The 27,347-nt window shown below is 43.4% G+C and overlaps 1 protein-coding gene across 3 annotated transcripts; it reads left to right on the forward strand.

The window, feature by feature from the left end:
- Positions 1-27,335, forward strand: DPY30 (dpy-30 histone methyltransferase complex regulatory subunit). 3 transcript variants are annotated; one of them, XM_063790001.1, is made up of 6 exons: positions 1-103; positions 350-421; positions 516-563; positions 9,311-9,453; positions 15,558-15,610; positions 26,932-27,335. In XM_063790001.1, the coding sequence occupies exons 2-5, from the start codon at positions 386-388 to the stop codon at positions 15,559-15,561; spliced, it is 231 nt and encodes a 76-aa protein (XP_063646071.1). In that variant the 5' UTR covers positions 1-103; positions 350-385; the 3' UTR covers positions 15,562-15,610; positions 26,932-27,335. The 3 variants fall into 3 exon arrangements, with proteins under 3 accessions (XP_063646071.1, XP_001164291.1, XP_001164263.1); XM_001164291.7 differs by lacking the exons at positions 15,558-15,610; positions 26,932-27,335 and adding an exon at positions 14,776-15,127; XM_001164263.8 differs by lacking the exons at positions 15,558-15,610; positions 26,932-27,335 and adding an exon at positions 14,776-15,127 and having other exon boundaries at positions 20-249.
- Positions 27,336-27,347: the final 12 nt, after the last annotated feature.

The following is a 27,347-nucleotide window of genomic DNA, read 5'->3' on the forward strand; positions in this document are numbered from 1 at the left end:
GGCGCGGCAGTCGTGCGACAGCCGTCACTTACGGTCGGAGCTGTTTGTGCTGGGAGCTGGTGGCGCGGTGCAGGGCTCTTAAGAACGAACGGCTTGGGCGCGGGTAATCAGCTCCCTTTCCCCCACTTTCTCACTTATTCTAGGTACTTGGGACTGTCGTAGAGTTTCCAGACCCAGTCGTGGACTGGGCGCCCACTCGTGGACTGTCCCACTCTGCTGCTCTACTGCTCGTGGTGCTCCCGCGCCCAGGTGGGGGTGAGGGGCGGGGTCGGGGGCTGGGCTGCACTCCATCCTGGAGTCTTCGTGTTGAAATCTCCCAGGTAACTCGCGGCTCTTCTTGTTTTCCAAGACTGGTATCCGGGGACTGTGACTTGCAGGGTCCGCCATGGAGCCAGAGCAGATGCTGGAGGGACAAACGCAGGTATCAGGAGGCCGTGGATTCAGGGTGGCGGTGTGCAGGGAGGCAGCGAGAAAGGGGGGACTTATATCTCTGTGACCGGTGTTTTGTTTTCTAGGTTGCAGAAAATCCTCACTCTGAGTACGGTCTCACAGACAACGTTGAGGTAACTCGCCAAGTTCCTATGCCTCATCTGTGTTGTCTCTTACAAGCTGGAGAAAACTTGGGATCTGCTTTTACTAGGTTGCTATGCACAAGGGAAAACTTTTGTTATCGTGAACTGAATAGTATCAAGTTATGGGTAGCTTGTTTTATTAGCAGTACTAATGCTTCTTGGTGTACAGACGTACAAATTACGTTTGAGTCAAAGGATTGAACTTTTATTGCGAAACACATATTCTTGAGGGATACTGTCTGAATCATTTTTCTTGGTGGCTTTTAATCGATCTTTTGGGATGTTGCTACGTAAAAACCGCATATTAAAATTAAGAAACCCTTCGCCGGGCGCGATGGCCCACGCCTATCATCCCAGCACTTTGGGAGGCCAAGGCTGGCGGATCACCTGAGGTCAGGAGTTCCAGACCAGCCTGACCAACATGGTGAAACCCCGTCTCTACTAAAAATACAGAAATTAGCCGGGCATGATGGTGGATGACTGTAATCCTATCTGTTCGGTTGGCTGAGGCCAGAGAATCTCTTGAATCTGGAAGACAGGTTGCAGTGAGCTGAGATCGCGCCACTGCACTACAGCCTGGGCGGCAGAGTGAGACGCCGTCTCAAAAAAAAAAAAAAAAAAAAAAGTAAAAAAATAAAATTAGGAAACCTGTTGGTCTTTGTAGCAGAATAGTGAGCTGGTGGAGTCAACATTTAATAAATATTTATTTCTTTTTAGAGTTCAGTAACTCCTGGGCTGTAGTGAGAGTATTGCTGGAGCTGGGGAGGTTGAGGCTGCAGTGAGCTATGATCGCACCACTGCGCTCCAGCCTGGGTGTCAGCATGTGACCCTGTCCCTATTTCCCTCCCCCCGCCCCCCCCCAACAAAATAAGGCCGGACGCGGTGGCTCACCCTTGTAATCCCAGCACTTTGAGGGCCAAGGCGAGCTGATCACCTGAGGTCAGGAGTTCCAGACCAGCCTGGCCAACATGGTGAAACCTCCTCTCTACTAATCCCAGCTACTCGGGAGGCTGAGGCAGGAGAATCGCGAATCGCTTGAACCCGAGAGGTGGAGGTTGCAGTGAGCCGAGATCATGCCACTGCACTCCATCCTGGGTGATAAAGCGAGACTTTGTCCAAAAAAAAAAAAAAAGAAAGAAAATGAGCAATACAACTTAATTCAACCGCAAAAATGCCAACCTGCCTAGGTTGAAAATACAGCTCCCAACATACTTTCTGGTGATCTTGAACAAGTTACTGAACTTCTCTGAGCCTTATGGGGCTGAAGATACAAGCAAATTACTTAAGAGTGTGTGTGGCAGATAGTAAAATATTAGATTTTTTTTTTTTTTTTTTTTTGAGACGGAGTCTTGCTCTGTCGTCCAGGCTGGAGTGCAATGGTGCGATCTCGGCTCACTCGTGCCTCAGCCTCCCGAGTAGCTGGGACTACAGGCACCTGCCACCATGCCCGGCTAATTTTTTGTATTTTTTTTTAGTAGAGACGGGGTTTCACTGTGTTAGCTAGATGGTCTCTATCTCTTGACCTCATGATCCGCCCACCTTGGCCTCCCAAAGTGCTGGGATTATAAGTGTGAGCCACCATGCCTGGCCAAGGCTAAAAAAATATTAACAGCTATTACTATTATTACTGTGCTTAGAAATGCTGTTACTCTCATTTATCCAAACTGAATCACACATGTCTTGTTTTTTTAATAAAGCATACAGGCTGGGCGTGGTGGCTTATGCTTGTAATCCCAGCACTTTGGGAGGCCGAGGTGGGCAGATCACTTGAGGTGAGGAATTCAAGCCTGGCCAACATGGTGAAACTCCGTCTCTACTGAAAATACAAAAATTAGCCAGGCGTGGTGGCAAGTTCCTGTAATCCCAGCTACTCAGGAGGCTGAGGCAGGAGAATTACTTGAACCCTGGAGGCAGAGGTTGCAGTGAGCCAAGATTGTGCCACTGCATTCCAGCCTGGGTGACAGAGTGAGACTCTGTCTCAAAAAAAAAAAAGTTGTCTGGGCATGGTGGCTGTTAAATCGCTTGAGCTCAGGAGTTTGAAACCAGCCTACAAACCCTGTTTCTACAAAAAAATAGAAAAATTAGCTGGGTGTGACGATACGTGCCTACAGTCCCCAGCTACTTGGGAGGCTGAAGCAGGAGGATCACTTGAGCCTGGGAGGCCGAAGCTGCAGTGAGTCCTAATTGCACCACTGCACACCATCCTGAGTGAGACAGGGAGACCTTGTCTCAAAAGCAAAAAAGATATGTACTTTAAAGATAGGTAAACAATACAAAAAAAGGAGAATTTTACATTTATCCACATATTGACCATTTCTGGAGATCTTCATTCTTTTGTGTAGGTCTAGATTTCCATCTTTCCCAAAAGGTATCATTTTCCTCCTGCCCAAAGGGCTTCCTTGAACATTTCTTGTAGTTCACATCCACTGGTAAGAAATTCAGCTTCTGAATGTCTGAAAAAGTCATTATTTTGCCCTTGTTTTTAGAAGATATTTTGCTAGTTGTAGATTTGCTTCACAGTCTTCTGGCGGACATTGTTTCTGAAAAGAAGCTTGCTATCGTTCCTATCTTTGCTCGTCAATAAATAACGTCTTCTCTCTTGCTACTTTTGAGATTTTCTTTATATCAGTGTTTTAAAGTTATTTGGTTGTGGCATGTCTTGGTGTAGTTTTTTTTCTTTTTTTTGAAACAGAGTCTCGCTCTGTCTCCCAGGCTGGAGTGCAGTGGTGCAATCTTGGCTCACTGCAAGCTCTGCCTCCTGGGTTCACACCATTCTCCTGCCTCAGCCTCCCGAGTAGGTGGGACTACAGGCACCCGCCAACCACGCCCGGCTAATTTTTTTGTATTTTCAGTAGAGACTGGGTTTCTTTTTTTTTTGTTTTTTGAGACAGAGTCTTGCTCTGTCGCCCAGGCTGGAGTGCAGTGGCGTGATCTTGGCTCACTGCAAGCTCCGCCTTCCGGGTTCATGCCATTCTCCTGCCTCAGCCTCCTGAGTAGCTGGGACTACAGGCGCCGCCACCATGCCCGGCTAATTTTTTTGTATTTTTAGTAGAGATGAGGTTTCACCATGTTGGCCAGGATGGTCTTGATCTCCTGACCTTGTGATCCACCCGCCTCGGCCTCCCAAAGTGCTGGGATTACAAGTGTGAGCCACCGTGCCCGGCGAAATGTTTTTGTTTATTTATTTATTTAATTTTTGTTTTTAAGACTGAGTCTTGCTCTTTCACCCAGGCTGGGGTACAGTGGCATGATCGTAGCTCACTGTAGCCTCAAACTCCTGGTCTTAAGTGATCCTCCCACCTCAGCCTCCTGAGTAGTTGGGACTAGAGGTGTGTGCCACCATGCCTGGCAGGGATACATTATAATTTTTTTTTTTTAAATGGAGTCTCGCTCTGTCGCCCAGGCTGGAGTGTAGTGGCGTGCTCTCGGCTCACTGCAACCTCTGCCTCCCAGGTTCAAGCGATTTACCTTTTTTTATTTTTCTTTTTTAAGATGGAGTTTTGCTCTTGTCGCCCAGGCTGGAAGTGGCGCGATCTTGGGTCAATGCAACCTCCACCTCCTGGGTTCAAGTGACTCTCCTGCCTCAGCCTCCCGAGTAGCTGGAATTACAGGCATGTGCCACCATGCCTGCCGAATTTTTGTATTTTTAGTAGAGACGGGGTTTTACCATGTTGGCCAGGACGGTCTCAAACTCCTGACCTAAGGTGATCCACCTGCCTTGACCTCCCAAAGTGCTGGGATTACAGGTGTGAGTCACCGCGGCCAGCGTATTATGAGATTTTCTTCCCCTGTGTCACTGGAACACAAACTGTTTCCAGCCTGTGTGAGCTGCAAGGATTGTTCCTCCTGGTGTAATATAGTTTGGATATTTGTCCCTTCCAAATCTCATGTTGAAATGTGACCCCCAGTGTTGGAGGTGGGGCCTAGTGGGAGGTGTTTGGGTCATGGGGGCAAATCCCTCATGAATGGCATGGTGCCATCTTTTGGTAATGAGTCAGTTCTTACTCTATTAGTTACCATGAGATCTGATTGTTAAAAAGAGTCTGGCACCTACTCCTTTCTCTCTTGCTCCCTCTCTTGTTATGTGACACACCAGTTCCCCTTCCCTCTCTGTCATGATTCATTGCTCCCTGAAGCCCTCACAAGAAGCAGATGCTGGCGCCATGCTTGTGTAGCTTGCAGAACTGTGACCAAATAAACCTCTTTTCTTTATAAATTACCCACCCTCAGGTATTTCTTTATAGCAATGCAAATGGACTAACACAAGATGGTTGTTTCCCTGGCCTTGGGTAGTTGACTTATATCCATCTATTGATAAGTATTCACCTGAAGACTGGAAGGCAATATGTTTAGTCTCTTTCTGTGCAGTTCTTGTCTCCATGCGCCTTTCTTCTCTTCAGTGCTCTGCCTTGCAAATTTTAGTTGTTTTGGTCTCCCAGAATTTTCAACTGTCTTCTCAACTCAGGGAGACTACTAGGCTCTGTTCAAGTTCTCTCTCCCTACACTGCATCCTGTAAGTTCTCCAAGCAGAAAGCAGTAAGCTGGGACAGTCATAGTACTCACCTAATTTCTCCCCTTTTTGTGATCACTGTTCTACACTGTCTTATCAGCTCATTGTTTGTTTGTGTTAGTTTGGCTATATCTATTTTTAGGTTAGTTCAAGATTTTGACAAGTGAAATTGAGCATCACAATTGGCACATTGTAGATAATTCATAAATGTTCACATGAAATAAATGGGAGGATTTGGTTAAGAAATTTATTACAGGAGTTATAGGAGTTTCTTAGGCATTGCTCTTTTTGTTTGTTTTGAGACGGAGTTTTGCTCTTGTTGCTGGGCTGGAGTGCTGTGGCGTGATCTCGGCTCACCGCAACCTCCGCCTCCCAGGTTCAAGTGATTCTCCTGCCTTAGCCTCCCGAGTAGCTGGGATTACAGGCATGTGCCACCACGCCTGGCAAGTTTTGTATTTTTAGTAGAGTTGTGGTTTCTCCATGTTGGCCAGGCTGTTCTTGAACTCCTAACCTCAAGTGATCCGCCTGCCTTGGCCTCCCAAAGTGCTGGGATTACAGGCGTGAGCCACCACGCCTGGCCACATTGCTCTTTCTTATTGGCTTTCCTATTGTAGGCATTGTAATGTCATGTAACTAACAAGTTAAAATTTTTTTTCTTTTTTTGAGACAGAGACTTTCTCTGTCACCCAGGCTGGAGTGCAACGGTGCGATCTCGGCTCACTGCAACCTCCATCTCCCAGATTCAATTAATTCTCCTGCCTCAGCCTCCCGAGTACCTGGGATTACAGGCGCCTGCCACCATGCTTGGTTAATTTTTGTATTTTTAGAGGCGGGGTTTCACCATGTTGGGCAGGCTGGTCTGGAACTCCTGACCTCAGGTGATCCACCTGCCTCGGCCTCCCAAAGTACTGGGATTACAGGCATGAGCCACCGTGCCCTGCCAAAAATTAAAAAAAAAGTTATTATTATTTTTTTGAGATGGAGTCTCACTCTGTTGCCCAGGCTAGAGTGCAGTGGCGCAATCTTGGCTCACTGCAACCTCTGCCTCCAGGGTTCAAGCAATTCTCCTGCTTCAGCCTCCTGAATAAATAGCTGGGATTACAGGCGCCTGCCACCATGCCCAGATAAGTTTTGTATTTTTAGTAGAGACGGGATTTCACCATGTTAGTCAGGCTGGTCTCGAACTCCTGAACTCGTGGTCCAGCTGCCTCGGCCTCCTAAAGTGCTGGGATTACAGGCGTGAGCCACTGTGCCCAGCCTAAAATTATTCTTTTAAAAATGGTAACAGGGTCTCACTATGTTGCTCAAGCTGGTTTCAAACTCCTGTGCTCAAGCAGTCCTCCTGCCTTGGCTTCCCAAAGTACTGGGATTACAGATGTGAGCCACTGTGCCTGGCCCCGAGTAGTTTTTATTGTATACGTACGTATACTGTGACTGGAAGTTAGGACTGTTTTTAGGAAATACACTGTGAGATTTTGAAGTTTGCCACATTGTCTTTGTTGTGATCAGTGTGAAGTTTTGAACATAGTGGATTTTGATTTAGGGGATGAAAATTCATTCAAGATGATACTGTCAGTTTTCAGAAATAATGAAGTTGTATAGTGTTTTCTGCAATGGAAAGGTGAACTTTTACAAAGGCTCAGTTAGAATTTCTGAAATGATGGTCTGCTAATTATCTGTTGAAATTTACTAATGAAAAATAAGATTTTCAGTCCATGGACAAATAAATAGTATTTTATAGATTAAAAAACTTTGTATTTCATAGAAAATTATCTTTTAATTCCAAAATTAGATTGAAAAATTATAAGCAGAAGTTGTCTGACATAGTTATGGGAAGTGTCTTTGGAAACCATGCTATATATGTTACAGATAACGTGATTAAAGGTTTTTTCTCACTTTTACCAAAATAAAATTAAAAGTAGAAAAATTTTTCTTTGTCGACTCTTTTATATCTAGTTTGAGTATGATTGAAGCAAAAGTTCATTTAAATGAAAGTGCTCTTAGGAATACTGTTTTGTCCTTTTAGAGCTATTTCTTCTTTGTCTCTTTCATTTTTTTATTTTTATTTTTTATTTTTTTGAGACAGAGTCTCGCTCTGTCACCCAGGCTGGAGTGCAGTGGCGCAATCTTGGCTCACTGCAACCTCTGCCTCCTGGAATCAAGCGATTCTCCTGCCTCAGCCTCCTGAGTAGGTGGGATTACAGGCGCGCACTACTACGCCCAGCTAATTTTTGTATTTTTAGTAGAGACAGGGTTCCACCATGTTGGTCAGGCTGGTCTCGAACTCCTGACCGCATGATCCGCCCTCTTGGGCCTCCCAAAGTGCTGGGATTACAGGTGTGAGCCACCGTGCCCGGCCTTTGTTTTTTTGTTTTGAGACGGAATCTTGCTGTGTTACCCATGCTGGAGTGCAGTGGCATGACCTCAGCTCACTGCAACCTCTGCCTCCCAGGTACAAGTGATTTTCGTGTTTCAGCTTCTTAAGTAGCTGGCATTACAGGTGTGCACCACCATGCCTGTCTAGTTTTTTTATTTTTTATTTTTCTTTTCTTTTTTTTTTTTGAGACGGAGTCTTTGTCACCCAGGCTGGAGTGCAGTGGTGTGATCTCGGCTCATTGCAACCTTCACCTCCCAGGTTCAAGCGATTCTTCTGCCTCAGCCTCCCAAGTAGCTGGGAGTACAGGTGTGCACTACCACGCCCGGCTAATTTTTGTATTATTAGTAGAGACGGGGTTTCGCCATATTGGCCAGGCTGTCTTGAACTCCTGACCTCATGGTCGGCCTGCCTTGGCCTCCGAAAGTGCTGGGTTTACAGGCGTCAGCCACCGTGCCTGGCCGCAAAATTTTTTAATACATTAGTTTGAAAAATGTGAGTGCGATGGAGGCAATGAATTACTTTTTAATGCTCTGAATGTCAGTCGAATCTATTTGATAGCTCCAAAATTTGGGAATTGTGAAGAAGAAAATATAACTTGTTATTTTTTAAACTTCATTTATTTTTAATTGTAATGATTGTTTTTTAGTGTTACCTGCCGGAATGGGGAAAACTTCATTCATTTAAGTGTGACATTAATGATTTTTTCTGTTAATAATTTTCTTCATTTTGGGGTTATTATTTACATAACGTATTTTCTTAAACCTGTTCATTTTTAAAAATCATAGATTATTTATTTAGAGCCAGGGCCTTGCTTTGTCGGTCAGGCTAGAGTGCAGTGGCATGATCTCGTCTCACTGCAACCTCCGTCTCCTGGGCTCAAGTGATCCTCCCACCTCAGGCTCCTGAGTAGCTGGGGCTACAGGCACGCACTACCACGCCTGGATAATTTTTTTTTTTTTTTTTTGAGACTGAGTCTCGCTCTGTCGCCCAGGCTGGAGTGCGGTGGCGCGATCTCGGCTCACTGCAAGCTCCGCCTCCCAGGTTCACGCCATTCTCCTGCTTCAGCCTCCCGAGTAAGTGGGACTACAGGCGCCTGCCACCACGCCCGGCGAATTTTTTGTATTTTTAGTAGAGACGGGGTTTCACTGTGTTAGCCAGGATGGTATCCATATCCTGATCTCGTGATCTGCCCGCCTCTGCCTCCCAAAGTGCTGAGATTACAGGCTTGAGCCCCTGCGCCAGGCCTGATTTTTGTATTTTTGGTAAAGACTGGATTTTGCAGTTGTCCAGGCTGGATATATTTCTTTAAAAAAGAAACATAAAGGGAAAAACATTCTCATTGTGATAAATAGAGGGTAACCATAAAAATGACAACAGTGAATACAAGACAATGGTAATAAATTTTAGCTGTATTTTCTTGAGTGTATAAGCCTTGGACCCTGAAGCTTGCTCTCTCTGATGTGACCAGCTTTCTTACTATGATTTGGTGCTGTTTGGTGTCACGTCCATTTTTTTTTTTTTTGGGGAACACACTCTAAGAAGATACATGAAAAAGAGAAAAAGGATTTGTATTTACTCCTACAAAGTCAGAAGGAAAGGGAGAAAGAGTAGGATCTTGAGACATGACATTAGAACAATGAGATAATAGGTGCTTTTGGAGAGAGAGAGCTTGAATGAGATTGAAAGATGGGTCTGAATTTATTTTGGGCAGAGAAGTTTGTGGTCTAGTACCATCTTTCTAGTCATTGATTTGCCTTTTCTATTAGTGTCTTATTTCCATTAGTTTTGTTTAGCACTCAAAATAACCTGGTTATTTGAAATGTTCATGCACTGTTTTTTTGAATTCACTAGAGAATAGTAGAAAATGAGAAGATTAATGCAGAAAAGTCATCAAAGCAGAAGGTAGATCTCCAGTCTTTGCCAACTCGTGCCTACCTGGATCAGACAGTTGTGCCTATCTTATTACAGGGACTTGCTGTGCTTGCAAAGGAAAGGTAAGATAATTGTGTCCACAAATGGAGTTAGTAAAGAAAGCAAAATAGATTCCCCTATCTGAAATATCATAGTTATGTATAGCGACTTTTTACTGTGTGATTTATGGATGTTAAAGTTTTTAAGAAAGTATTCAGCCATAATCTCATAATTCAGACATTTAAATTTTTTCCCACCGGTCTTAGATCATATGCATGTTTGTAAAGATTTGTAATCATGATATACATGTAATTTTGAATTTTCTTTTTATTTATTATGACATAACATTTTTCTGTATCTCTCCACAGTCTTCCTGATTATAATTTATTATTATTATTGTTATTTTGAGACAGAATCTAGCTCTGTTGCCCAGGCTGGAGGACAGTGGTATGATCTCGTTCACTGCAACCTCTACCTCCTGGTTTCAAGTGATTCTTGTGTCTCAGCCTCCGGGGTAGCTGGGACTACAGGCGTGGGCCACTACGCCCGGCTAATTTTTGTATTTTTAGTAAAGAAGGGTTTTCACCATGTTGGCCAGGCTGGTCTTGAACTCCTAACCTCAAGTGATCTGCCCGCCTCAGCCTCCCAAAGTTCTGGGATTACAGGCATGAGCCACTGCGCCCGGCCTATTATTATTATTCTTATTTTTTTTGAGACTGAGTCTTGCTATGTCTCCCTGGCTGGAGTGCAGTGGTGCAACCCTGGCTCACTGCAACCTCCACCTCACCGGGTTCAAGTGATTCTCCTACCTCAGTCTACCGAGTAGCTGGGATTACAGGCACCTGCCACCACGCCTGGCTGATTATTGTATTTTTAGTAGAGACAGGGTTTGGAGTCTCGCTCTGTCACCAGGCTGGAGTGCAGTGGCATGATCTTGGCGCACTGCAACCTCCACCTCATGAGTTCAAGCGATTCTGCCTTAGCTTCCTGAGCAGCTCAGGCACCCACCACCATGCCCGGCTAGTTTTTGTATTTTTAGTAGTGATGGGGTTTCACCATGTTGGCCAGAATGATCTCGATCTCTTGACCTTGTGATCCGCCCATCTCGGCCTCCCAAAGTGCTGGGATTATAGGCGTGAGCCACTGAGCCTGGCCTTAAATTTTCTTAATAGCAAGAGTACAATTATTTCTCTTTCTTTAACATGTTTTCCCCAGTATTTCTCACCTAAATTCTTTTTTGTGTAAGCAAATCTAATAAGAAAATTGGTTTTGCAAGTTAGACTAGTCAACGTTTATTAGGTGCATATTCTTTTTTATTCAAGGAATAATAATAAACATTATAATAGCAAATTGACATAACTTGATAAAGAACTTGATGGAACCATGTCTCATCTCAGCCAGGTGTGGTGGGGTATGCCTTAGCCCGCACTGCTTGGGAGGCCAAGGTGGGAGGATCGCTTGGGCTTGGGCCCAGGAGTTTGAGGCTGCAGTGAGCTGTGATCGCACCACTGCACTCCAGCCTGGGTGACAGAGTGAGACCCTGCCTCAAAAAAAAAAAAAAAAAAAGGAAATATATCATTTCTTATAGTAAAAGTGAGTTATTAACTTAGAATAGATAATTTGTTTATATAAAAACTATATGAATGAGCAGTAAATATTTGTTTTTGATGGCTATATTTGTAAATTACCATTTATTTATGACTGAGCTATATCTTGGCTCTACTATCAACAATTAAAATATGGGTATCTTGGGCCAGGCGTGGTGGCTCACGCCTGTAATCCCAGCAGTTTGGGAGGCTGAGGCGGGCGGATCACGAGGTCAGGAGATCGAGACCATCCTGGCTAATGCAGTGAAACCCTGTCTCTAGTAACGATACAAAAAATTAGCTGGGCATGGTGGCAGGTGCCTGTAGGCCCAGCTACTCGGGAGGCTGAGGCAGGAGAATGGCGTGAACCCGGGAGGCGGAGCTTGCAGTGAGCCGAGATTGCGCCACTGCACTCCAGCCTGGGCGACACAGCGACTCCGTCTCAAAAAAAAAAAAAAAAAAATGGGTATCTTGGTTGATTTGAAGGTAGTGAGTTAACTCGATTGTTGATAGTCTTACAGATCAAGCTCCTTATTCTACTCTTTTTTTTTTTTTTTTTTTTGAGACAGAGTTTTGTTCTTGTTACCCAGGGCTGGAATGCAGTGGCATGATCTCAGGTCACTGCAACCTCCACCTCCTGGGTTCAAGCAGTTCTCTTGCCTCAGCCTCCTGAGTAGCTGGGATTACAGGTGCCTGTCAGCACACAAGGCTAATTTTTGTATTTTTAGTAGAGATGGGGTTTCACCATGTTGGCCAGGCTGGTCTTGAACTCCTGACCTCAGGTGATCCACTGTGCCCAGCTGGTTTTTTTTTTTTTTTTTTTGAGACAGAGTCTCTGTTGCCCAGGCTCGAATGCAGTGGCACAGTCTCAGGTCCCTGCAGTCTCTGACTCCCAGTTCAAATGATTTTCCTGCTTCAGCCTCCTGAATACCTGGGACCACAGGTGTGTGCCACCACACGTGGCTAATTTTTGTATTTTCAGTAGAGATGGGGTTTCACCATGTGGGCCAGGCTGGTCTCTAACTCCTGACCTCAGGTGGTCTGCCCTCATTGGCCTCCCAAAATGCTGGGATTATAGGTGTGAGCCATCGCGCCTGGCCCTTATTCCCCTATTCTACTCATTTCCCTCTTCTCACTATTGCACTTGAGTAGTCTTAAAAAAAAAAAAAAAGGGAAAAAAGGAAAAAAATATGGATATCTTTTCTATTTTTTTGTTTTTCCTCTAGGGAAGACTAATATATTAGAAATTTAAAATATTACTGTATTTATTTATTTATTTATTTTTTGAGACGGAGTCTTGCTGTGTTGCCCAGGCTGGATGCTATGTTGCTCAGAGTGGAGTGCAGTGGCACGATGTCAGCTCACTGCAACCTCCGCCTCCCTGGTTCAAGAAATTCTGCCTCAGCCTCTGGAGTAGCTGGAACTACAGGCGCCTGCCATCATGCCTGGCTAATTTTTGTATTTTTAGTAGAGATGTGGTTTTACCATGTTGATCAGGCTGGTCTGGAACTCCTGATTTCAGGTGATCTGCCTGCCTCGGCCTCCTGAAGTGTTGGGATTACAGGCATGAGCCATTACAGTCGGCCTCCAAATATTACTTTAAATGCTAGAAAAACTTTTGAAGAAATTTTTAAGTTCAAGCTCGTAAATACATTAAAAAAATTTTTTTTGAGACAAGGTCTCGCTCTGTCATCCAGGCTGGAGTGCAGTGGCAAGATCACCACTCACCGCAGCTTCAGCCTTCTGGGCTTAAGCAATCCTCTCACCTCAGCCTTCTGAGTAGGTGGGACTACAGGCGTGTGCCACTATGCCAGGCTAACTTTTAAACTTTTTTGAAGAGTTGGGGTCCTACTATGTTGCCCAGGCTTGGAAGTGATCCTCCTTGGACTCCCAAAGTCCTGGGATTACGGGCATGAGCCACTGCACCTGGCCAGTAAATATATTTTTTGTTAAAACACAAATTTTTTTTTTTGACATGGAGTCTTGCTCTGTTGCCCCAGCTGGAATACAGCGGGGGCAATCATGGCTTACTGAAGCCTCGAACTCCCAGGCTCAAGCGATTTTTCCACCTAACCTCCTGAGTAGCTGTGACTACAGGTGTGCGCCACCACGCCTGGCTGATTTTTTGTATTTTCTGTAGAGACAGGGTTTTGTCACGTTGCCAGGTTGATTTTGAACTCTTGGGCTCAAGCTATCTGCCTGCCTTGGCCTCCCAAAGTGTGAGGATTATAAGCGTGAGCCACCGTGCCCGGCCCAAGTACGGTGTTGTTTTTTTTTCCCCCCGGCCCAAGTACGGTTTTTTTTTTTCTTTCCAAGACGGAGTCTTGTTCTGTTGTGGCAGGCTGGAGGGCAGTGGCTCGATCTTGGTTCACTGCAACCTCTGCCTTTGGGGTTAAAGTGATTCTCATGCCTCATCCTCCTGAGTAGCTGGGACTACAGGCATGCACTACCACGCCCGGCTAATTTTTTGTATTTTTAGTGGAGACAGGATTTCACCATGTTGGCCAGGCTGGTCTCAAACTCCTGACCTTGTGATCTGCCCGCCTTGGCCCTCTAAAGTGCCAGGATTACAGGCATGAGCCACCGTACCCGGTCAAATACAGTTTTTTTTTTGAGACGGAATCTTGCTCTGTCGCCCAGGCTGGAGTACAGTGGCATGATCTCGGCTCACTGCAACCTCCACCTCCCGGGTTCAAGTGATTCTCCTGCCTCAGCTTTCTGAGTAGCTGGGATGACAGGTGCGCACCGCCATGACCGGCTAATTTTTGTATTTTTAGTAGAGACGGAGTTTCACCATGTTGGTCAGGACTGTCTTGAACTCCTGACCTCATGATCCACCTGCCTCGGCTTCCCAAATGCTGGGATTACAGGCATGAGCCACTGCGCCCGGCCCCAAATACATTTTTTAAGTAAAGAGTTCTGGTAAAGTAATTCATCATGTGAACCCTAAATACTAAGTGAAAAATCTTGTCTATTTGTAGACAGCTGTTAGGGCTGTTTAAAGTGCTCTGGGAATGTTTTGAGATCATTGTAAACATATTTTCAATATGCCTTTTCATAGCAGAGTTTAAAATAGATGTCTCCCCAATTTTTCAGCTTTGGACTTGTATTCTCAGCAAGAATAATTTATATAGAAGTGTTAATATCAAATATCTGCTCTTAGTTTTATAAATGTGTTTATCTTCTTAGGTGTACTGTAGTTGTATTAAATAGAATTATTGACTTAAATTATTTGAAGAAAGAAAGAAGTAGCTTTTAGAAAAGAAACATAACCTACTTATCTGTATTAGTGTTGCTTCTTTGACTGGTCACTTGAGTTCATCTACATGTCTTAGTGATGCTACATCCACTGTCCTATATTATTTTTGTTCTTTTATTGAAGGATATTACACAGAATATTACACATATCATAGGTATACAGCTTGATGAATTTTCACAAACTAAACATACCTGTGTAGCTTGCAGTCAGATCAAGAAACTGAATACTGCCAGCATCTCAGAAGCCATCCATGTGACCCCTTCAAGTCATTATTCTCTCTGGGGTAATGATCATCCCATTGTCAATACATTTTTTAAACATGTTTTAAAATTGAGTTCATAACCAGATTTAAGCCATACAAAAATTTCAGTCTCATTAAACTATTTTGTTGGCTAATTAATTTGCTTGCTTATCTCATTTATTTTATTTACTACAAATGTCCTTTGACTGTGAAATGAAAATTAAACTTAAAAAGATGAGTTTTCATTATGGAACAATATGTTTAAATTAACACATCTAGGAAATATATTTCTAAACTTTGGATTTCTTTTCCCTTACAGACCACCAAATCCCATTGAATTTCTAGCATCTTATCTTTTAAAAAACAAGGCACAGTTTGAAGATCGAAACTGACTTAATGGGAAGAACAGAAAAATTTAGTTGCTACTGTAGATTTACATGATTAAGAGGCAGCTTTAATTGCCATGATTATTCCCTCTTTTTGGATGTATAAGAACCTTCCGGACAACAGAACCTATTTCTGGAATTGCAGAAGATAACATATTTCCCTTATTTTGATTTAATCACCATAAACCATACCTATTTAATGAGTGTATTCTGTGCAATTTTTTTCTCAGATTGTCTTTAACTTTGTTTTTAAAATGACCTTCAAAATAAACTGTCAAAACACCATTATTTTAAAGTAGTTTTTGTTCTGTATGACAAATATTTTACATGATTGAATTGTTTTATGAATTTCTCTTTTTCTTCTGTCTTCAAATGCTGCAGAGTTTTACAACAGAGAGAAAATACAGCAGTCAAGTATAATTTAAAAAATTCAGCCAATTTTTCTCAGCATTGTTTCTGGACCTTTCTGAGGGTGGGATCTGGGCATCTTCAATGGCTTAACAAGTATCACAGGTGATTCTAATGTACATTAAAGTTGGAGTACTAATAAAAGCATTGCAAAGGGGATACAATATCTTCTAATGTTATCAACATTTATAGTAATAGCTGTAATTTATTGCATTCCTACTAAGTTTCAGGCATAGTACATTTTTACTTAAATGATCTCTGATATAAGCAGCTCTGCAAAGTAGATATTATTATTCCCATTTTGCAGATGAGGAAACAGACTTGGAGAGGTTAAGTGACATGCTCAAGACAACAGTGCTGGTAAGTTTTTGAATGGGAATTCAAATCCTGTTCTACCAATGTGTTGCTGAATTTCATTGCTTCTCTTTGCAATAAAAAGCAGCAGCCAGACCTTTTTGGGGTCTATTCTCATTGTCCCCTGTGAAGAAATTGAGATAGCTCACTAGCTCAGAAAATAGAGAAACTGCCTTAAGAGAGCCAGGAAAAACATTCACTAGAGCAGTGGTTCTCAAATATGAGTGATTATCTCTCCCCACCCCCATTTCCCCAGAGAACATTTGTTGTTGTCTAGACACATTTTGGTTGTCACAACTGGAATAAGGGTGGGATTCTTGAACTCCTGACCTTGTGATCCACCTGCCTTGGTCCCCCAAAGTGCTGGGATTACAGGCATGAGCCACCATGCCCAGCTAGGTGGGGTTCTACTGGCATCTAGTGGGTATAGATGCTGCTGAAACATCTTAACAATGAATAGGACAGCCTGTATGCCCATCTTCTCCCTCCCCAAGAATTATCTAGCTTAAAATGGCAGTGCCAAAGTTGAAAAACCCTGCATTAGAAGCCTATTAAAGTCGTGTGTCTCCAAGCTAAACATGTTAAGGCCTTTGCAAAGTTAGAAATTTAATGTGATTGGCCGGGCGCGGTGGCTCACGCCTGTAATCCCAGCACTTTGGGAGGCCGAGGCAGGTGGATCACAAGGTCAGGAGTTTGAGACCAGCCTGGCCAATATGGTGAAACCCTGTCTCTACTAAAAATACAAAAATCAGCCAGGCATGGTGGCATGTGCCTGTCGTCCCAGCCACTCGGGAGGCTGAGGCAGAAGACTTGCTTAAACCTGGGAGGCAGAGGTTGCAGTGAGCCGAGATTGTGCCACTGCACTCCAGCCTGGGCGACAGAGTGAGACTGTCTCAAAAAAAAAAAAAAAAAAATTAAAAAAAATACATAAATACATAATGCTGATTAGGTATGCCTTATAGTTTTCTTTAATACAGGAAATACTTATTTTAGTAGAACTGACACTTATGGGAGGTATTATGTTTTTGGTTTACATCTGCAAATCTACATATTTGAATAGGAAAAACCTGGACATACTGGGATCTTCTTATATAGTAGTTTTCATAAGTATTCTATCAAATTTATTTTGGTTATTTGGCTAACTCATAAGTTAATCCACCCAAGTCTTTTTAGTGATTTTTTAACATTTGAGTAGTAATTGGGTAATTTTTTTTTTTTTTTTTTTTTTTTGAGACAAGGTCTCGCTCTGTCACTCAGGCTGGAGTGCAATGGCGTGATCTTGGCTCACTGCAACCTCTGGCTCCCAGGCTCAAGTGATTCTCCTGTGTCAGCCTCCTGAGTAGATGAGACTACAGGTGCATGCCACTGTCCCCAGCAAATTTTTGTATTTTTAGTAGAGACGGGGTTTCACTATGGTGGCCAGGCTGGTCTCGAATTCCTGACCTCAGGTGATCTGCCCACCTCAGCCTCCCAAAGTGCTAGGATTATGGGCGTGAGCCACCACGCCCATAATTGGGTAATCTTATTAAGGGATCAATAATCTTCTAGCAGTGGTTCTTTACTGACGATTCTCATCAGAGCTACTTGGGGGAACTTTTCAAATATAAGTATAAACAATATAAACATAAAAATCAATATAAAAATACAAATTTTGTACATAATATAAGTATTATTTATGTGTTAACGGGCCTCTAAAGCTGTCACGTGGTGAACACGACCCAATGGGACAGAGCCTTTTTTGTTGTTGCTTTTTCTTTTTTGAGATGGAGTCTTGCTCGGTTGCCTAGGCTGGAGTGCAGTGGCGCAATCTCAGCTCACTGCAACCTCCGCCTCCTGGGTTCAAGCGATTCTCCTGTCTCAGCACCCCCCAGTAGCTGGGATTACAGGTGTGTGCCACCATACCCGGCTAATTTTTGTAGTTTTAGTAGAGACAGGGTTTTACCATGTTGGCCAGGCTGGTCTTGAACTCCTGACCTCAGGTGATCCACCCGCCTCAGCCTCCCAAAGTGCTGGAATTATAGGTGTTAGCCACCGTGTCCGGCCTGACAAAAATCTTTAAGGCATTCTGATACCTCTGGTTATGGACTGATTAGAAGATATTCTAGTTTTGGAAGTATAAATATGCAATACTCGACCTAGTGGTAAGGGCTGAGAATAGAAATGTCTTTTTATTAAGCTTTTTAGACGGAGTCTTGCTCTGTCGCCCAGGCTGGAGTGCAGTGGCTCACTGCAACCTCTGCCTCCCAGGTTTAAGCAATTCTCCTGCCTCAGCCTCCCGAGTAGTTAGGACTACAGGCGCAAGCCACCACACCCGGCTAATTTTTTGTATTTTCTTACAGACGGGGTTTCACCGTGTTGCCCAGGCTGGTTGCGAACTCCTGAGCTCAGGCAATCTGTCCGCCTCGGCCTCCCAACGTGCTAGGATTACAGGCGTGAGCCACCGCGCCCGGCCAATTTTTTTTTTTTTTTTAAGAGGTGAGGTCTCACTATGTTGCCCAGATGGTCTGTCTCAAACCCCTGACCTCATGAGATCCTGCTGCCTTGGCCTCCCAAAGTGCTGGGATTACAGGTGTGAGCCACTGTGCCTGGCAAGGAATGTCTTTTCCTGCCAGTCCACATAATACTTACCTGAGTATTTATGTGCCAGGCAGCATGCTAAATATTTACGTGAGTTGTCATTTAATCCTTGAACCTGTGAGGTGGATTTAAGTTTAAAAAATTTATCCCTATTTAATTTTATATAAAAAATCACTTTATCAGAGTATAATTGAACAAAAAGCTGTATATATTTAATATATACAACTTGATTACTTTGGAGATAACTATAGATCACTGAAACCATAACTACCATCAAGGCCATAAACATATTCCTCACCCCTCAAAATTTGGGGTAGGTTTAATTTTAATTTTAATACTTTATTTAGAGATGAGGTCTTGCTCTGTCACCCAGGTTGGAGTGCAATGGCATGGTCATAGCTCACTGCAACCTTGAAGCCCTAAGCTCAAGTGAGCTTCTTGCCTTAGCCTTCCAAGTAGCTAGGACTATAGGTATACTGCTGAGCCTGGCTAATTTTTTTTTATTTGAAGCTTTTGCAGAGACGGGTTCTCACTGTGTTGACCAGGCTAGTCTTGAACTCGAACTCCTGGCCTCAAGCTATCTACCTGTCTATAATCCCACGGTGCTGGGATTATAGGTGTGAGAGCCACTGTGCCCAGCCTATTTGTTTTTGAGACGGAGTCTTGCTCTGTCACCCAGGCTGGAGCCCAATGGTAAGAGAATAGCTTACTCCTGGGCTCAAGTCATCTTCTTGCATCAGCCTCCTGAGCAGGTGGGACTACAGGCACACACCACCACGCCCGGCTAGTTTAACACTTCATTTATAGATGAAACATTTGAATAATTTCCTTAAGGTTACAGAGGAATTAAGTTTTTGGCAGGGATTCAAACCCATCTTAACATTATATATATATATGTATATGTTTTTACATATACATATATGTACAAATATATGTATATGTTTATGTTTATATATATACACACATATACATATATATACACACATATATATGTGTGTGTGTATATATATATTTTTTGAGATGGAGTTTGGCTCTTTTTGCCCAGGCTGGAGTGTGATGGCATGATCTCAGCTCACTGCAACCTCCGCCTCCTGGGTTCAAGCAAATCTCCTGCCTCAGCCTCCCTAGTAGCTGGGATTACAGGCGCACACCACCACACCCAACTAATTTTGTATTTTTAGTAGAGATGGGTTTTGCCATGTTGGCCAGGCTGGTCTCAAACTCCTGACCTCCAGTAATCCACCTGCCTCGGCCTCCCAAAGTGTTGGGATGGTGGCTCACAGGCGTGAGCCACCACCCCCTGCCAATACTATATATATATTTTTTTGAGACAGCGTCTGGCTGTGTTTTCCAGGCTGGAGTGCAGTGATATGATCTTGACTCACTGAAATCTGCCTCCTCGGCTCAAGCCAGTCTCTCATCTTAGCCTCCTAAGTAGCTAGGACTACAGGCATGCACCACCACGCCAGGCTAATTTTAGCTTAATACCCTATTACCTCTCAGGTGTGCCTAAATTTTTCTTTGGTGGAAAAACTAGTCCCACTGATCTAGCTAGTAGATGAAAAAGTGAGTCACCAATTAGCTGGGTGCGGTGGGGCGTGCCTGTAGTCCCAGCTACTCAGGAGGCTGAGGCTGGAGAATGGCTTGAACCCAGAAGCAGAGGTTGTAATGAGCTGAGATCGTGCCACTGCACTCCAGCCTGGGCGATAGAGCAAGACTGTGTCTCAAAATAAATAAATAGATAAATAAAAGTGAGTCACTGTAGGTAATCATAAATGATACATACTGTAGAAAGTTTTTTTGTTTGTTTTTGAGATAGAGTCTTGCTCCATCACCCAGGTTGGAGTGTAGTGGGATGATCTCGGCTCACTGCAGCCTTGACCTCCTAGGCTCAAGTGATCCTCCCACCTCAGCCTCCTGAGTAGCTGGGACTACAGGTGCTTGCCACCATGTCTGGCTAATTTGCTTTTTTTGTATTTTTCGTAGAGACAGGATTTCACCATGTTGCCCAGGCTTGTCTTGAACTCCTGGGCTCAAGCAATCGCCCGCCTTTGCCTCCCAAAGTGCTGGGATTACAGGCATGAGCCACCATGCCTAGCTGTAAACATTTTTTTTTTTTGAGATGGAGTCTCGCTCTCTCGTCCATGCTGGAGTGCAATGGCATGCTCTCTGCAACCTCCACCTCCCAGGTTCAAGTGATTCTCCTGCCTCAGCCTCCTGAATAGCTGGGACTACAGGTGAGTGTCACCATGCCCGGCTAATTTTTTATATTTTAAGCAGAGACGGTGTTTCACCATGTTAGCTAGGATGGTCTTTCTCTCCTGACCTCGTGATCCACCTGCCTAAGCCTCTCAAAGTGCTGGGATTACAGGCGTGAGCCACTGTGCCTGGCTGACATTTTTTTTTAAACTTAAAAATATTCTATATGAATTTGGTAATTTTTTGATTTTAGTCTTGTCTTTGGGTATGAGTTCTTTCATGGAATTCTGTATTGTCCTTCTTCCACAAAGCACACCTATGATGCATGGTCTAAAAATTTCAGTTTCAAATTTTTTGGAAGTATCTTAAGGTTTAGACCTTTAAGAATTAATTTGTAGAATGCTAGATTTGTTTTATCAGTCTTTACTCATCTTGTCTGCCTCTGGCAGTTTTTTTTTAATTGAGTCTTTCTAAAACATTCAACCTAATTTTTCTACAAACGTGTCTTAGTCCTTCTGGCCTGCTATAACAAAATACTATAGATTCGGTGGCCTGTAAACAACAATTTATTTCTCACAATTCTGGAATCTGGGAAGTTCAAGATTAAAGTTGTCTAGTGAGGGCCTACTTTCTGGTTCACAGATGGCACCTCCTAGCTTTGTCTTCACATTGTGGACATGGACTAGCTAGATCTCTGAGGTCTCTTTTAAGGCCACTAATCCATTCATAAAATGACTGAATTACCTCTGAAAGATCCCCCACTCATAATGCCATCGCCTTAGTGGTTAGGATTTCAACATATGAATTTGGGGGGAACACAGCATTCAGACCATAGCACACCTTTTGTTTTATGTATTTGTATTTCTTTGGCTTATGTAATGTTTAATTAAATTAGGTAATGGCAGTACCTAATATAACTGGTATAAATAAGTTGGAGAACATAATTGATCCTTGTTGGGCATACACACAAATATAGAAAGAATGCCATAATGTGAGAGTTTCTTTTTTCTTTTTTTTTTTTGAGATGGTGTTTTGGTCTTCTTGCCCAGGCTGGAGTGCAATGGCACTATCTCGGCTCACTGCAACCTCCGCCTCCCGGGTAGAAGCTTCTTCTGCCTCAGCCTCCCAAGTAGCTGGGATTATAGATGCCTGCCACCATGCCCGGCTAATTTATGTATTTTTAGTAAATACTGGGTTTCACCATGTTGGCCAGGCTGGTCTCAAACTCCTAACCTCAGATGATCTGCCCGCCTCGGCCTCCCAAAGTGCTGGGATTATAGGCATAAGCCACCACCCCCAGCTGAGAGTTTCTTAAAGAGTGGAGCCCAGTAGCTTTAGGAGTTCAGTTTATTCATGGGCATTACTCAGTGTATTTTACTGAGGTAATGGAGAGCATCACTTAAACGCTCATAAATTGGTTAAATGGAAGTCAGTTTAGAAAGTTACTACTATATGGCCGGGCACCGTGGCTCACGCCTGTAATCCCAGCACTTTGGGAAGCCGAGGTGGGTGGATCACCTGATGTCAGGAGTTTGAGACCAGCCTGGCCAACATGGTGAAACCCTGTCTCTACGAAAAATACAAAAATTAGCCGGGTGTGGTGGTCGACACCTGTAATCCCAGCTACTCGGGAGGCTGAGGCAGGAGAATCGCTTGAACCCGGGAGGCGGAGGCTGCAGTGAACCGAGATCGCGCCATTGCACTCCAGCCTGGGTGACAGAGTGACACTCTGTCTCAAAAAAACAACAACAAAAAAGAAACTATTATACTTTGGTGTCATATATTATATATAACTGGAAATCATATAAACAGTTCCTAACCTTTGACCATTTAATGATGACGTCGTTTAGTAAATAAATACAAAGATTGAGTAAAACCTACTGTATCCCTTAAGAGTGAGTTCATGAATTACGTTGGTGGGTGGGTTGGTTGGGAGGATCAGTAGATTGAATCAGGAATAGATTCCTGGAGGAAATAGAAACCTTGAATTGAAAAAAAAAGGGAGGAGAGTGGGTTGGATAGAAGGAGATCAATCTACCTAGTTCTGATGCAGCTAAAGGAAGAATATTGAACTTTTATTTAAATGTCATTTAGGAGAAGGTACAGTGGGATTTTAAGATGGATAACTTCCTGTTAGAAGCGATGGAATCGTTTTAGGAAGAGCATACAAAACTGTAGCCAGGTATTTTCCTGGACTGGATTCCAAAATGGCATTACCAATTGGAGGCCTGATGACATATCATCAAACTGGAAAAATGAGGCACAAAAGATGAAACTGGTGAGTGGCTATAACAGAAAATCCACTTATTAAAAAATAAAATCTCTGGGTGTAAATTAGCAAAGAAGAAAAGTAATAAAATAGTGGAAAATAGGTCACTAGTGATAAAAGGGGTAGTTGGTAATGAATAATTGTTTTTTAAAAAACCTTGCCAGCCTTTGGCCGGGCACAGTGGCTCACACTTGTAATCCCAGCACTTGCAAGGCCGAGGCAGGCAGATCACCAGAGGTCAGGAGTTCGAGACCAGCCTGGCCAATATGGTAAAACCCCATCTCTGCTAAAAATACAAAAATTAGCCAGGCATGGTGGTGTGTGCCTGTAATCCCAGCTACCCGGGAGGCTGAGGCAGGAGAATTGCTGGATCTGGATCCCTAGAGGTGGTGGAGGCTGCAGTGAGCCGAGATTGCGCCAGTGCACTCCCTGGGCAACAGAGCAAGACTCTGTCTCAAAACAAAATCAACCTTGGCAGTCTTTAACAAAGCTTTGTATTTTTTTATTTTTTAGACAGGGTCTTGCTCTGTCAGCCTTGATTGCAGTGGCACAATCATAGGTCACTGCAGCTTTGAACTCCTGGGCTCAAGCAATCCTCCTGCCTCAGCCTCCCGAGTAGCTGGTACTACAGGGCGCAGTACTACAGGGGCGTGCTACTATGTCAGGCTAATTTGTTTTTAGTAGAGATGGGATCTTGCTGTGTTGCCCCAGGCTGGTCTTCACCTCTTGAACTGAAGTGATCCTCCTGCCTTGGCCTCCCCAAATTTTGGGATTATAGGTGTGCCTGGCTCCTTATATCTTTTGACTCTGTTATTCCATTTCTGAGAGTCCTAAATATTAATAAATATGGAAAAGAGCTCTATGTAAAAAATTGTATTACAAAACATTGGAAATGAATAAATTTTTATCTTACAGGAATTATTAAATATCTAATGTACTTAGTCTAGTGTTCAGATACACAGTATTTAATAAATACTGTTTATTATGTTTGGTTTCTAAGGTAGACAGGGGCAAAGTTGACTGACACTAGGTTAGAACACTAGTTTTAGTTGAAATCAAAAGACCCTCTCTGTGTTAGACTCTTCTCTTGATTTGTTCAAAATGCTGTGTTACTGTTGTAAAATATTTTTCTGATCTATAGGGCTTTCAGTGTTAGGGTGCTTCTAAAGCTGTTAGTTGTGGATAAGTAGAATCTAAAAATGGTCAGTTTAATATTGCCGTGTAGATTCAAAATCAAGCCTAAAGATGTAAAAATAGAGGTTTTTTTTTTGTTTGGTATGTAGTATATGTATATGGCACAAAATACAAAAGATACACAAAGATATACATTGGAAAGGTTAAATCCTTTTTCCATCCTTCCACCTCAGCCACCCAGTTACTTCTAGAAGTGATTACCTTCTAGAAGTATTCCATGCATATGCAAGTATATGAAAATACAATTATTCATTTCTATACAAATGGAAGCATACTTTATACATTCTGTAATTTGCTTTTTTCACTTTTTTGAAACTCTTTCCATACTAGTATATAGTGCCATTTCATTCTTCTTTTTTTTTTTAAAGATGGGGTCTTGGCCAGGCGTGGTGGCTCACACCTGTAATCTCAGCATTTTGGGAGGCCGAGGCGGGTGGATCACGAGGTCAGGAGATCGAAACCATCCTGGCTAACATGGTGAAACCCCATCTCTACTAAAAACACAAAAAATTAGCCGGGCGTGGTGGTGGGCGCCTGTAGTCCCAGCTACGTGGGAGGCTGAGGCAGGAGAATGGCGTGAACCCGGGAGGCAGAGCTTGCAGTGAGCCGAGACCGCGCCACTGCACTCCAGCCTGGGCAACAGAGCGAGACTCCATCTCAAAAAAAAAAAAAAAAGATGGGATCTCACTCTGTTGCCCAGCCTGGAGTGCAGTGGTGTGATCATAGCTCATTGCAGTCTCAAACTCCTGGGCTAAAGCAATCTTTCCCACTTCAGCCTCCCAAGTAGCTGAGGCCATAGGTGTGTGCCACTGTGCCTGGCAAAGTTTTAAAATTTATTTTTAGCTTTTTTTTGTCTTGCTATGTTGTCCAGGCTGGTCTCGAACTCCTGGCCTCAAGTGATCCTCCTGCCTCAGCCTTCCAAAGTGCTGGGATTACAGGCATGAGCCACTGCGCCCAGCCACTTCATTCTTTTTAATGGGTGCGTATGTATATCCTAGTTTAACAAGTTTCACATTGATGGACATTGTGGTTGTTTCTAGTTGTTTGCTACTACTGAATGCTGCAGTAAATATTGGACATGCTGCCTTCCTTCCCTTCCCTTCCTCCCTCTCCTCCCTCCCTCTCTGTCTCTCTCTTTCTCTCTTTCTTTCTTTCTCAGAGTCTTGCTGTTGTCACCTAGGCTGGAGTGCAATGGCATGATCTCGGCTCACAGCAACCTCCGCCTCCCAGGTTCAAGCGATTCTCCTGCCTCAGCCTCCCGAGTTGCTGGGATTACAGGCACCTGCCACCACGCCTGGCTAATTTTTGTATTTTTAGTGGAGACGGGGTTTTGCCCTTTTGGCCAGGCTGGTCTCAAACTCTTGGCCACGTGATCCGCCCGCCTTGGCCTCCCAAAGTGCTGGGATTACAGGCAGGAGCCACCGCGCCCGGCCTGCCTTCTTATTTCTTGAAGTCTGAGCTTTATAAGGATTGTCTGTTAATAAAAGTTTCCTCCTTGCTCCCTACTATGAATAATGCTTATGCAGTGTCAAACCAAAATCACTAGTGGATATAATGGAAATTATTGATAATAACATGAAAATTGTACAGTATTGCCAGATAAGCTTCTCCTAAAATACAAAGTATTTTGCATTATATCAATTTTCCTTAATTTAGGGGAGGTGAATAAATGAATAGTTTCAACCTCTTTCAAGGGTATACTTGAGTAAGGTAGCTAGAATAAGGTGGACAGGGGGAATAATTGTGGCACGTATTGAGAGCATCCTAGAGATAACATAATTATCTGCTAACCTTTCAGTTCAATTGCATTGTGGTCTTTATTCAGTTTGACCAGCAAGAAAATTTCAGTAGAGCATTTTAATAGGGAGAAAGCTGAATTTTAAATTAGATTACTAGTTTGGAATGAGACCTACGATTGTTGCTAGGAGTAGAGGATAATAATAAGAACAAATATTTATAAAGAACAGCTTATGAAGCATTTTAACATACCTTAATAATTCTCACAGCAAGCATATGAGTTAGCTATTACTCCTGTTTGCATTTGACAGATAACACTGAGGCTAGAAAAGGTTAAATTACTAGATGTCCATGGTCACACAGCTGATGAGTGACAGGGCCAGGACTCAAATCTGACTTTCTAATTTGAAGGGCCTGAAATACTAAGCTTTCTTTGTTTAATTGTATCCAATCCCCTCTCCACCCCCCCCCAACACCCCACACCTCTTTTCCATAGAAACAAAATCAGCAATAAATAACCATAAGAACCATCATCATATAAGCACTTAGGGCAGTTTCCTTTTCTTGAAACTTACAACAAAAGTTTACCATTTTATCAATGATCACTGAGTTTTGGTACTGTCAGAACAGTACCATGTAATCAGAGCTCAAGCCTTCTTTTTTCTGTTACCTCTAAAGTAGCTTTGGCCCGGGTGCGATGGCTCATGCCTGTAATCCCAGCACTTTGGGAGGCCGAGGCCGGTGGATCACCTGAGGTTAGGAGTTCAAGACCACCCTGGCCAACATGGTGAAACCCTGTCTCTACTAAAAATACAAAAATTAGCTGGGCATGGTGGATGGTGGTGGGCACCCATGATCCCAGCTACTCTGGAGGCTGAGGCAAGAGAATCACTTGAACTCGGGAGGCGGAGGTTGCAGCGAGCCCAGATCGAGCCACTGCACTCCAGCCTGGGTGACAGAGCAAGACTCTGTCTCAAAAAAAAAAAAAAAAAAAAAAAGTTTTGGCTACATGGTATGTCCATTTTTTTTTGTTGCATATTATGTTTTGTGCAAGTTGGTGGAGAGGGTAAAATTTGAGTAAACAAATATACAGTGGAGATTTTAGGCTAATTAGAAAAAGGTATGAGAGTCAGAAGTGTTCCAGTAATTGACTAGGCTTTAGGACAGGGATACTGCACAAAATCCTTGGGCCCTGAAGTTGGAGAAGGTGGGAGGAGGAGAGGAAACAGAATAGCACTTTTAAAAGTAAACTTGAATACTAGACAGCCAGTCATCTACTCTGGAATCTGTCAGGGGCTTGTTTAGTATGAAACTCAGATATAATTTTTTTTTCTTTTCTTTTTTGAGACAGGGTCTTGCTATGTACGTTGCCCAGGTTGGAATGCAGTGGCGTGATCATGGCTCACTGTAGCCTCGACCTCCTGGGCTCAAGTGATCCTCCCGCCTCCGCCTACCAAGTAGCTAGGACCACAGGCGAAGCCACCACGCCCGGATAATTAAAAAATAAAAAATTTATAGAAACAGGGTCTCCTATGTTCCCCAGGCTGGTCTAGAACTCCTGGCCTCAAGCAGTCCTACTGCCTCAGGCCCCCAAAGTGCTGGGATTATAGGCAGGAGGTACCATGCCCATGCAGTTACAAACATTTTATAGTGTTTGCCCCAAAACTTTCATTGGATGTATGCAACTTTCTCTTCCTCTATTCCTACTTTTGCAATGGTGTACTTTGTAACAATAACACTTCCTCAGAGGTCCAAGATAGCCTCCTT

Source organism: Pan troglodytes, chromosome 12 (genome assembly GCF_028858775.2).
Source record: "Pan troglodytes isolate AG18354 chromosome 12, NHGRI_mPanTro3-v2.0_pri, whole genome shotgun sequence".
Lineage (NCBI taxonomy): Eukaryota > Metazoa > Chordata > Mammalia > Primates > Hominidae > Pan > Pan troglodytes.